Below are 13053 nucleotides of genomic sequence, written 5' to 3'. Positions count from 1 at the left end.
CCCGGCGGGTTGGCCCGGAACCCCGGACGACCCGGCAAATCCCGGTCAAAAACCCGGTGGTAACCCGTTGACTTTTATTTATTTTTTTATTGAAACGACGTCGTTTTGAATTTTTTTAAAAATAGAAATTGACCCGGCCGACCCGTTCGACCCGGTCAAAACCCGGAACCCGGACCTTGGACCGGGCCAGCCACCGGGCCGGGTTTAAAAACTATGGTCGTGACAATCACTAATTATTTATAAATTGAAACCTAGAAATTACAACTACCAATACCATAGGACAATTTGATGGTACTCAAGGGATGAACTTTTATCGACCTGAGTTATAATGGCACCGATCATGATAAACTTTGCAACATTTCTCATTGTTCATTGCAAGAGACGACTCCTCTCCTACATCGTCATCTTCTCTTATGTGCCTCCATTTGTTTTCATTTAGCTATTTGGTACTTCCTCCTTTCCTCTTTCTTTTGTCCTTTTAATATAAAAAAAGGGCGTGGATTGTATTTTTCAGGAGAAAATCTCTCTCACTTAAGCTAAGAAAAAGAAAAGGCTAGGAAAATATGTTCTTAAACATGTCACATCATTCAATACCCGAATTTAGAGATAAAAAAACTTATGGAAAAACACGCTAGAGGAGACCAAAGTTAGTCCTTCATATTTGCTTTGGTGGTCAAATTAATCCTTATTATTTCTTATATAACCTTATTATTTCTTATATAACCTAACATCACGGGACATTATCATTCTAACTTTACATATTCTTAATTAATAACATATATATATATATATATATATAAAATAAAAATAATGAGTTCAGTGAACTTTGTGCTTGCTCTAATATTCAATCCAAGTAAAATTGGGTAGATATTTCATAAATCCACTTTAATTCTATTTACTTTGATTTTAGACAAACAAAGTAAAATCTCAATCTAAGTATACCAAATGATATTGGTTATTCTTATGAAATTGTCATCTCTATTTATGTTATTCATTACCATCATCACATAACCACTTCAAGCATTACAACCAAAATAAATCAAAATATTTAAAATAAAAATCTATAAAAGTAGCAAATAACTGTATACTTGTTTAAAGTTAGTCACATATCTATGACATGGTTGGCAATATAGATAGGCAAGCACTGTCTACTCCTAATTGTAGACTAAATGTGCTCAAAATCCTCTAGGAATGGTAAAAACATGACTAACATTGCATTTTCAGTTATACTTTTGAATAGCACACTATTAAATATGTGTATGAGATAAGCTATAGCAGACTCACAACACCTTATCTATGAGGTCATTTAGAGGTAAGCTCAAAAAAGTCTCTTCTAGCCATTTATCTTGATGTAATCTCCTTTAACAACAATATTGTGATGTATTTGTCCTAATAAATAATAAATACTAACATAAGGTGTCCCTCTTATACGATTCTCTATTAGTTATAGAAGCACTATCTAACAACAACAACTCAAGTAATAAGGCAACATCCTAGAGTGCATATGTCATCTTATCTACACTTAGATGAAAGAAATAGGTCTCACTCATTTATCATTTTAGCAACGCACTAAGCAATCCATGATTAAGCTTGATGTGTTAATGGTAATTGGTCCTATAAACATTGGCATGAATAATGAATGAAAAAATATAAGGGTGTAAAAACATCAATATATACAAGGGAAATACCCTGAAAAATAATGAAATTACATAAATATTAGGATGATTACAAGTATGGTTGAATATAGTAGTCATAAATAAACTTATATATCTAACTCTTATATCTATGGATTGATGTTAGTCCTATAAGTATATATCAAACTACCAATATAACCTAGAACAAAACTAATCTCTTCATAGTCTCTCAATTACGAGACAAAACTAATCTCTTCATAGTCTCTCAATACTAGGGCATCTGATAGAACTTGTAGTGTCACCTCTCGTATATACCATGTCTTAACATGTACCTATATGATATATTTGTCAAATACAAGTTGTTAATATTTTAATATAAAACAATAACCAATAACATTAATGCAAAATAATAATAATAATGCTTACATACATTGTCCCCTTCTGTAAATTTTTCTACTATGCTCTCTCTCATCACATATGTTGTATTTATTTTTTACATGTTCCCCTCTTACATTCATCTCAATATAAAAATGAACATATATTTTTTGACACCTACTACATCTTCATTTTATTGATTTGTTTCTACCCTATTTCTAGTAAATTTATGTCATAATAGTTAGTTAGGTAATTGATGAAATTAAAGATCATATGCATTAGTCTTTTGATTACGAAGGCATCTGATAGAACTTGTAGTGTCACCTCTTGTATATACCATGTCTTAACATGTACCTATATGATATATTGGTCAAATACAAGTTGTTAATATTTTAATATAAAACAATAACCAATAACATTAATGCAAAATAATAATAATAATGCTTACATACATTGTCCCCTTCTGTAAATTTTTCTACTATGCTCTCTCTCATCACATATGTTGTATTTATTTTTTACATGTTCCCCTCTTACATTCATCTCAATATAAAAATGAACATATATTTTTTGACACCTACTACATCTTCATTTTATTGATTTGTTTCTACCCTATTTCTAGTAAATTTATGTCATAATAGTTAGTTAGGTAATTGATGAAATTAAAGATCATATGCATTAGTCTTTTGATTACGAAGGCATCTAATAGAACTTGTAGTGTCACCTCTTATATGTACCATGTCTTAACACGTACCTATATGATATATTTGTCAAATAACAAGTTGTTAATATTTTAATATAAAACAATAACCAATATCATTAATGCAAAATAACAACAACAACAACAATGCTTACATACGTTGTCCATTTCTGTAAATTTTTCTATTATGCTCTCTCTTATCACATATGTTGTATTTATTTTTTGTATGTTCCCCTCTTACATTCATCTTAATATAAAAATGAATATATATTTTTTAACACCTATTACATCTTTATCTTATTGAATCTGTTTCCACCCTATTTCTAGTATATATATGTCACAGATAGTTAGTTAGGTAATTGATGAAATTAAAAATCATATGCATTAGTCTTTCAATTACGAGGGCATTTGATAGAACTTGTAGTGCCACCTCTCTATGTACCATGTCTTAACACGTACCTGTATGATATATTTGTCAAATAACAAGTTATTAATACTTCAATATTAAACAATAATCAATAACACTAATGCAAAATAATAATAATAATAATAATAATGCTTACATACGTTGATTTATCTCTTATTTTACTAAAAAAAATATAAAGGAAATATCTCATTATTTATGTCAAAACCAACTTTAACTAATAACTTCTTAATAAACTTCTTGTATAGGTGAGTGAGATTTATAAGTGGATGACAATTTCTCAACCCCTTAATTGCAACTCTAAATAACCATAAAACCCTTTAAATATTGGTATGTCATCATATACCCATTATGATTCTATTGGATAATTGTACTAGGATTTTGCTATTAGAGTGTTAATAACAATCTAGGCAGTGTTTAAAAGGACTCTTATGTGAACCACACAATCACTCAAGTACCTTTTATTTAGCTATCTATGCATTACAATATGAGATACTAAGCCTATATTGTTTATTTATTCATTACTTGAATAGTCATAATGTTCATCATTATATCATCACTTATAATTGGCAAAACTATATTATCAATAAATTATAAATCAAGCTAACAATGATCTTTCTTAATTGAAGAATTAGTGCATACATATAGACCAATTAACTTTGAAAACTTAAACGAATCATAATTCTTATGCAATTCTTATGTAAATACCATTAACATTCTAGTGTATTTGTATATTATAATTGTAATATCCCAATTGGCGAGTAAAGACTTGGAGGAAAGACTTATATGAGCATGCTCATCTTGACTAGTAAGATGCATTTTGAGGCCATGCGTGGCTACCAAAAATAAATCTGTGAGGCCCGTGGGTCAAAGTAAACAATATCTTACTAATGAGGTGAGGTGTTACATTTGGTATCAGAGTCTGGCTCACTAGCTGTCTGATGGTGCCAACAGGGTCGTTAAGCTCCTTAAGAGGGGTAAATTGTAAATCCCACATTGAAAGGTGAAAACTTGGGAGATGGTCTTATATGAACATGCTCACTTTGACTGGTAAGATATGTTTTGGGGCCATGATTACAATCTCACATTGGTATGTAAAGACTTAGGGAAGGGCTTTATATGAGTATGCTCACCTTGACTAGTAAGATGCGTTTTGGAGCCATGCGTGGCTGCCAAGAACAAATCTATAAGGCCCATAGGCCAAAACAGACAATATCTTATTAGTAGGGTGAGGTGTTGCAATAATTGCATATAGGTTGTGGTTGAATGTTGCACTTTATATTCTAATGAATTTGTTACGTGTCACTATATTCTTGCATTAGTTAATCTATAATTAGTTTAGAAGTTTTGTCTAAACTATAACTCAATACTTATACTTGAATTCCTATAACTCATAGCTTAGTCATTGCATACTATTTTATCAACTCTACAAGTATTTTTAAATTCAAGAACAAGAGATCTTATAAATTATAGCTGGCTTAATAGCTCACCACACTCATCTTCTTTACGTGAATCAACTAAACATTACCCTAATCTTCCTCGTCATTTGATTCAAATTCATTATTAGCATATCTATGGTTAAGCATTCTTGGATATTTAATTTTCATAATTTCAGGTATCAATGTTAGGTTCGTTGTAATACTAACTATCATATATAGACCTATAAACTATGATGTTTAGATAACCATTTTGGTATAACTTGGGATCCAAGTATACTCGATATTAGAAAAGTATTCTTATGTTAAGTCTATTGTTCAAGTAAAGCTCTAAGTATCTTCGATTATCAAACCAACCATAAACTTCAAATTGATATTATAAAAAATGAGTATAACAACAAAATAAATTGGATATTTCTCAACTTACATCTTTCAAGTAATATCAACTTTAATTTCATTAAGATTTCATTCTTTATATATGACTTGTTTTAGTTTGGCTAATGAAATGTCTAATTAATAAAAAAACTAAAATAGAAAAGGATTTTTTTTGTACCTCTCCTCATAAAACACAATTCTCTATAATAGTGTTTTTATTTGTTTCTATTTTGTTTTTGCATCTACATATTTTTTTAATTTTAATTTCATCTTTCAATGTTAAGTTTATTGAGAATTGTGTTTCATAATTTTTTTAATTTATTTTTATTTTTGCATCTATGTTTTTTTTTTACAATTTCAATTTCATTCTTCAACATTAAGTTTATTGAGGATTGTGTTTTATTATTTTTTAATTTATTTTTTATAAAACAATCTCAGTCTCAAAACTAAAAAAGAAAGGGATTTTATCGAACCCCTCCTTATAAAATACTATTCATTGAAATAATATTTTTTTAAAAACATTTTCTTATCTTTTAATTTTAATTTCATCCTTCAACATTAGATTTATTGAATATTATGCTTATAATTATTTTTTAATTTATTTTTTTATAATGTTATCCCAGTCTCAAAACTAAAAAATAAATGGATTTGATTGTACCCCACTTCATAAAATACTATTAGTTGAAATAATGTTTTTCTTTCTTTGTTTTTTTTTTCAATTTATATTTTTTTAATTTCAATTACATCCTTTAATACTAGGTATATTAAGAATAATGCTTTATATATTTTTTTAATATACTTTTTATAAAACTATCACAATCTCATGACTTGGATCATGAGTTTAATAATTTAACTCGGTTGACTCGAGTTTTTTTTAATTAACTTATTTTTTTTAATTTCATCCTTTAATATTAGATTGATTAGAAATTAGATTTTATAATTTATTTTGATTTATTTTATTTGAGGTTATTTCCATCTCATAATTCAGATCACAAATTTGACAAGTTAAAAAAAATTGAAAAAGAAAGAGATTTTACTTTGCCTCTTACAAAACATTATTCACTATAATCTCTCTCTCTCTCTAATTAATTCTCTCAAAATTTATCAACTCACTCAAATTCTCACCAAAATTTATCAATAGCAAAACATTACATAGTTCATATAAACCCTAAAATATATATATAAAAAAAAACTACTCACAAATATCAACCAATTCTCCTAAAATTTATTAATTCTCACAATTTCTGAACAAAATTTACTAATTAAAAAAATTACATAATTCACTTTAAAATATACTATAAAATTTCATAAAATTAATCAATTAACACAACTTCTTACTGATCATCCTAAATCTTTTTTAACCAATTCTCACTAAAATATATCAATTTAATAAAACTTATCAATTATTTTAGTTCTCTTAAAATTCGCAATTCTCATCAATCATATAAATCTCAATTGATTTAATTTGTATCAATTGATCTAGATTCAACTAAATCTCAAAACAAAACATTAACATAATCATCAAATCACACTAAATTTCATAAATTTTAAATTGTTAATTTAAAATTGTTAAAGGAGAGTTGGTGGAAGTGGCAGTGATGGAGCGCGGGTGATGCCTATTTTGTTTTCAGGGCTTTCTTTATGGGCTTACTCCCATGAATAAGCCCATAAATAAAGCCCTGATAAGCGGCTGTCTAGGCTTCAAGTCAGAGCACCGTGCAGTGCCCACCACTCTCATCAGAGGCGGTGCGAAGAACATCAGCGGACAAAAACTCCCTCCTGTCTTCTCTTCCTCCTGTCTTACTTTAGAAAAAAAAAAACAATCAAAGATAACTTCACCTTTGTCTCTCTCAAAAGGATGGCCCTTTCAAAATTGGAGGTATTTTTCTCATCTATTCACTGTAATTCTAAAATACCAAGTTCCTTTCTTTACTTTGCCATATACAAGCTGCTATTGCCTTTTCTTTTCAAATCTTCTTTGCTCTTTTTTTTTTTAATTCTTTATATCTAAGGTTGTTTTTTTTTTTTCAAGTGCAGCTTATTGGTTATTCAAAAGCATCATCATTATTAGCTAAAAAGGCGATGCTCTTGGATAATTCTCAATGGCGGCACAGCCTTTTGTATTATGCAACTCCTAGTGCTTAATTTGCAAAGTCCCAATCTGGGTTTAATGGGTATTTTTCGTTATTCAAGAACATGCTTATTGAAACGAGGTTTGCTTCGAAGCCTTCTTATTTGGCGCAGAGGTTGTCTTTATGTACATTTTTCAGACTTATCTGCTTTGCAATTGGAAGACAATGTGTCCCATTATAGTTCTATGAGTGAAACTGATATCGACGTTGATAAATTTATGGTACCAAGAATAAAATTTAAGAATCCAAAGAGGTGTGAATTGTCTCGACTTGTTGTGGAGCTTTTAAAGACTTTGAATTGGGAGGTTGCTAGGCAAGTGAAATTCTCAAAATCAGTGAACGTCTATGGATTTTTTAATTCAATTAATGCATTTAGAACCATTGTTCATGTGTTTGCATTGGCGGGCCTGCAGAGGGAAGCACAATATTTGCTCACAGATATTGTTTTTTATTATAAGGAAGAAAATCTTAATGTTTCAGGGTTGTTCTCCACATTCTTGGATTCACCAGAGTGTGTGGGAAGATCGGCTACTGTATTTAGTTTACTTATAAAGGTTTTTGCATCGAATAAGATGCTTGCAGAAGCGAAAGATGTTTTTATGCAGGCTAAGAAAATTGGTGTTGAGTTGAATATTTCTTCGTGCAATTTCTTGCTCAAGTGTTTAGCGGAAGGGGATAAACTGGAAGCTGTTAGAAGTTTGTTTGATGATTTGAAGAATTCCAGGCCATCACCAAATGTTTACACCTACACAATTATGATAAATTTTTACTGTAAAGAACGTCATGGGCAGAATATAGATATGGAACAAGCATCTCTGATTCTGGAAGAAATGGAGAAAAAAGGGAAAAACCCAACAGTTGTAACTTATGGTGTATATATCCATGGTCTCTGTAGAGTTGGTTCAATTGAGGATGCTTGGAACAAGATTCAGGATTTGAGAAGTAGCAACCAGCCTCTCAACATTTATTGTTACAATGCTCTCATTCAGGGGTTTTGCCAAAAAGGCAGACCAGATGAAGCTTTAAAACTTCTGGAAGAAATGAAGGATGAGGGAATATCGCCAGACATTTATAGCTACAGCATTTTAGTCAATGCATTTTGCACGGAAGGAGATATTGAATCAGGTATGAATTTAATACAAGAAATGGAGCATTGTAATAAGAAGCCACCCCTTGTTTGTTGCACCTCAGTCCTTATGGGTCTTCGTACAAAAGGACTGGTGAACGATTGTCTCAATTTTTTCCACGAGCTCAGTGCTAAAGGGTACAAGCATGACCTGATATCATACAGCACCTTAATCCATGGATTCTTAAAGGGGCATAATATGCAATCTGCAAACAATCTTTTGCACGAGATGAGAAAGAATGGCTTGGTTCCTGATTATATCATGTATATTAGCCTGATTCGTGAATATTGCAGAAAGGGGTGTTTAAAGGAAGCGCTAAAAATTTTTTATACAATGCTACAGGATGGTCTCCAGCCAGATATTATCACTTGCAATCAGATCGTTGATCAATATTGCAGCAGAGGGCAGTTTGAAGAAGCTTTGATATATATAAACCAAATGAAAGATCAAAATATTCTTCCCAACTCGTACACATATAGTGTAATCATAAACTGGCTGTGCAAGTATCGGGCAGTGGAAAAGGCATGGGAAGTTCTTCCTATAATGTTTAAGGACAACATTTTCCCTTCTGTTATTCATTACACTACCATTATGGATGGATATGCTAAACAGTTTAAAAATCCGATGAAGGCCTGGAAGTTGTATCGAAAAATGCCAAAACTTGGTTGCAAACCAGATAATGTGACACGTACAGTTCTTGTTGACATGTTTTCCAAGAGAGGCAAAATGTATAAAGCACTTAATCTGTTTAATGAGATGGCTGAAGAGGGTTTGAGCCGAGATGAGTTTGCTTTCACAGCTATTATAGATGGGTACTGTAGAGTTGGAAATGTGAAAAGGGCTTGGTCAATGTATAAGAAAATGAAGAGAAACAATGTCACACCCAATGTGAAGACATATACTTGTCTAGTTGATGGATTTTGCAAGTTAAAACGCTTGGATATGGCTACCATGCTGATTGATGATATGAAGAGAAATAATGTCACACCCGATGTGAAGACATATACTGCTTTGATTGCTGGGTATCAAAGAATTGAAAATATAGATAGAGCTTATGAGGTGTTCGATGAGATGAAGAAGGGGGGTACCTTGCCAGATCACATTGCATATGTTACACTTGGACTGGGTGCTGATGTGGTTACAGAAGATTAGGTGATGGAGGAGATATGTGGCAAGGACCAGATTGCAGGTTGTTGAGTATCAAATATCTATCATATGAGCAGAGTGCCTTGTGTTTAACTGATTTCTGGTTATCTCTCTTCCCATTTAGATTACAGCATTTCAAAGAGATTTGAATCTTTTTGAGGAGTTGCTTTCATGAAGATCATCCCAAGCTGCCCTTCTTCCTTCCACCAGATTACTTTACAGACTGGAATTCATTCAAAAAGAGTACAGGAACTGGTTTAACAAAAAGGGTCGAGAACTACAGTGATCTGATACCTTCTTGTCTGGAAGGTAGGTTATGTAGGCAACAACTCTTCCTAGGTTGTTTCGATCACAAAAGACCAAATAATCGATGAGTAGTATGCTTTATATTGCCAAAAGACCGATGAGCCTTAGCAGAGCGCATACTTTTTTAGGTGGGTGGACGGTCACCACTTATTAGCAATCTGCAAAAGCATGCTGGTAAATATTGTAGTCTAGGAGTATACGTCATATTAAGATGCTGGTATTTTTGGATTGTAAAATTATCACAAAAATGAGAATGGCTGTCTCACTCCTTGAAATGTGTGAAAGCATGCAAGGAACCTGCGAGGATGCTTGAATGGTTACTATCACAATGTTTGTTCGTTTTCATTCATGTGCACCTGCTTGCTTGTATTTGCTGTAATGTTTATGCAAATGGAGAATTGAGTTTACTTACCAGATGATAAGGCCCTCAAGAAGTGTTAAAAGAGGGTCACGAGTCTTAGATTTGTAGTTCACCCTGTAGGACCAAGATGTACAGGGATCTAAAAGGGCATTGTTGGTGGCTCAACATGAAAAAGAAATTTGCGAAGTTTGTGGCCAAAGTATAGAATATATCATCATGTAAAGATAGAATACCAAAAACCAATTGGAAAGTTGCAACCAGTTCTGATTCCATAATGAAAATAGAAAGATATCACCATGGATTTTGTTTTCGGAAAAGAAAGAAGGGAAATGATATCATATAGGTCATAGTCGATTAATTGGCTAAATTTGCTTTGTTTCTTCCGAAAAAAATGATGACCCAAATGATAACCCACTGAAAAAGCTTGTGAGGGTTTATGTAAATAAGGTTATAAGGATACATGAGGTAACAATATCAATTATATCAAATTGAGATATATGGTTTCCATCTTGATTATCATCAAGTATATAGTATGTTCTAAGAACAAAATTAAACCCAAATACTATTTTTCATTCGTAGACAAATGATTCATTAGAGAGGATTATATAAACCTTGGAGGATTTGCTAAAGTGATGTATGCTATAATTTAAGAAAATTAAGAGGATTACTTGTCATAGATGAAATCCACTAACAATAATAGTTATTTGGTTAAAGTGAGAATGATTTTTTTCTGAAGCATTATATAAAAAGAAATATTGTACTTCAATATACTGAGAGGAAGTTGATAATAGAAATTTGATTGGGTCTAAGTTTATACAAATTATCATTAATAAGGTGAAAATAATTAAAAATAAAAATAGTCCAACATGAATAGAAAAATTATGCAGATAATAAAAGGAGACCTTAGGAGTTTGATGTAAAAGATCAAGTGTTTTTAAAGGTTGCATCTTGTAAAAATATCATTAAGTTTGGAATGAAAAGTGATTTAGTACCAAGATATTTTAGGTTTTTTTTGAAATCATCAAGAAGATAAAACCAGTTGCCTATAAGTTGGACCTACCTCCACACGTAACCAAGATCCATAATATATTCCATGTCTCTTTGTTTTGGAAGGCTAAGGTTAATCCTTTTTTGTTGCTTCAATAAGTGTCGGTAGATATCAAGAAAGATTTGACTTTGTAGATAAAACCAATGAAAACTCTTAATCGAAATGAGAAGGAGTTATGAATAAAAAGGTTTTTTTGGCGAAAATATTATGGAGAAACTCTTAAATCAAAAAAGAGATTGGGGAAAGGGAATAAAAATAAAAAAGAAGTATCCAGACTTGTTTTCAAACTTAGGCATGAATTTAAATCTTGAGGATGAAATCTTTATAAGAAATAAAGAATGCAAACCCTCGGCCTAAAAATCAATATATAAGTGTTAAATAGAATAATGTATAATTTAAAAATCATAGATTAAAAAAAAAATTATTGTGAATTAAGATGGACATCCTTATTAAATTAATTTAAACTTTGGGTAAAATAAAATAATAAATAGACACGTGAAATGTCAACTCAATGATGAATCATGTAAATTGATTAAAACAACAATAACAAAGTGAAATTATAAATTAATTAATTTATGATCTTATGTGCGAAAAAAATTGATAGTTGGTAATATGTATAATTGTGTTATCCCGACCAAAATTGATGAAGACTCTAAGAAAAATCTTATAATTATAGATAAGAGTTTTTAATAAATTAGTTTAAAAATCATAATAATTTAATAAAATAAAATAGTATATACAATTTAAACCGATTATCCAGGATGATATATAAATATATATTACTAGAGATAAATGGTGTAAGCTTGATAGCAACTGCAATGTAAAAATGATGAGCTTTGTTACAGCTTATAGGATCTTAAAGACAAGAAACAAATGTGTTGAAGTCATTTTAAATTTGATTTTAATTAACTATGATTTTAAAACAAATTTTCTAACACTATGCATAACTTTCAAAAAATTGACTTGACCCAAGAGGCAACAAGCATGACAAGTTCAAGCAACTTATTTGTGCGGTTTCACAAACATTATCTTTCTATTCTATATTAGTTAAGTAAAGTTATCTACTATAATTTAAATTGTAGTTGAATTGTATAGAGCCAATGCAAAGCTTTTCTTTAAATCTATTGAGTTGTTAATGTTTTCGAGGAAAAGAAAAAAACAATCACAAAAAAAGTCATGTTTTACTACCAAGCTAGTTTTTTTTATATTTATCCCAACCAAAATAACTTTGAATTAATTATAAAATTATTTCTAATATGAGAAATTTTTTTAATAAGGTAACATGTGTTTGGATATTTTGGTGATTATACAAATTATTATATATCAGTTACAAATCTATAATTACAAACATATTGTTACAACCTTATTAGTTACAAGATTACTAAATTTATCAACCTATAAGGTTATCAAACTACTTAATAAACATGTTTTGAAGATCTTACGGACTTTGTTGACTTGCAGAATTATTGTTGTTAATATCCTTCTTTAGATAAAGAATTTTAAGATAATCAATAATATTATTTTAATATATGACATTTCTTATTTTAAAAATCCTGCAATATATAAGCTATTTTTTGCATTCTAATTATTTATGTTGATCAATTTCTTGTTTTAAAAATCTTGCTGCACGTATATTTTCTTTATATATAAGTGTGGACTTTTATAGAGTATAATTCATAATCAAGTCCGGCGTGTTTTCGTGTCCCAACTTATATTTTCTTGTATAATTTTGTGTATAACACGTGATACGTAGCATGATCCGTACAGTAGAAAATTTCCATGTACACGTTCAAAGAGACCAGTATGCGTAAAGAGACCAGCATGCGTAAGTAAATCCCTTACAAGAACATAAGACCTGAGGATTTGAAACCAAAAATCCCTTATAAAATTCACTTCTCCCTCTCGCCTCCTTTTCTCATGTCTAAAATTAACACGCTTCTTTCTCGCATCAAACCCCTCCATCATCCAAAACCCATTTCTCCTTCTCCCTTT

The 13053-nt window shown here is 30.6% G+C and overlaps 1 protein-coding gene and 1 long non-coding RNA gene across 2 annotated transcripts in view; one reads left to right on the top strand and one right to left on the bottom strand.

Annotated features, from left to right (window-relative positions):
* Positions 1-434, bottom strand: part of LOC105121541 (uncharacterized) — a 4761-nt gene extending 4327 nt beyond the window's left edge. The window contains exon 1 of the long non-coding RNA XR_841564.1: positions 252-434. This is a non-coding gene — a long non-coding RNA (uncharacterized LOC105121541). The remainder of the gene's footprint in view (positions 1-251) is intronic.
* Positions 435-6624: 6190 nt separating this feature from the next.
* LOC105121540 (pentatricopeptide repeat-containing protein At3g22470, mitochondrial-like) lies at positions 6625-10063 on the top strand. The gene is made up of 2 exons (XM_011020219.1): positions 6625-6820; positions 6979-10063. The coding sequence occupies exon 2, from the start codon at positions 7067-7069 to the stop codon at positions 9350-9352; it is 2286 nt and encodes a 761-aa protein (XP_011018521.1). The 5' UTR covers positions 6625-6820; positions 6979-7066; the 3' UTR covers positions 9353-10063.
* The last annotated feature ends 2990 nt before the right edge of the window (positions 10064-13053 follow it).

The sequence above is a fragment of the Populus euphratica genome, unplaced genomic scaffold (assembly GCF_000495115.2).
Source record: "Populus euphratica unplaced genomic scaffold, PopEup_1.0 scaffold25.1, whole genome shotgun sequence".
Classification (NCBI taxonomy): domain Eukaryota; kingdom Viridiplantae; phylum Streptophyta; class Magnoliopsida; order Malpighiales; family Salicaceae; genus Populus; species Populus euphratica.
The sequence above is the reverse complement of the archived record's forward strand: the minus strand, read 5'-3'. Positions and strand labels throughout refer to the sequence as shown.

Excerpts from the sequence above, each read along its gene's own strand:
- LOC105121540 (XM_011020219.1), top strand. The coding sequence starts at position 7,067 with ATGCAACTCCTAGTGCTTAATTTGCAAAGTCCCAATCTGGGTTTAATG.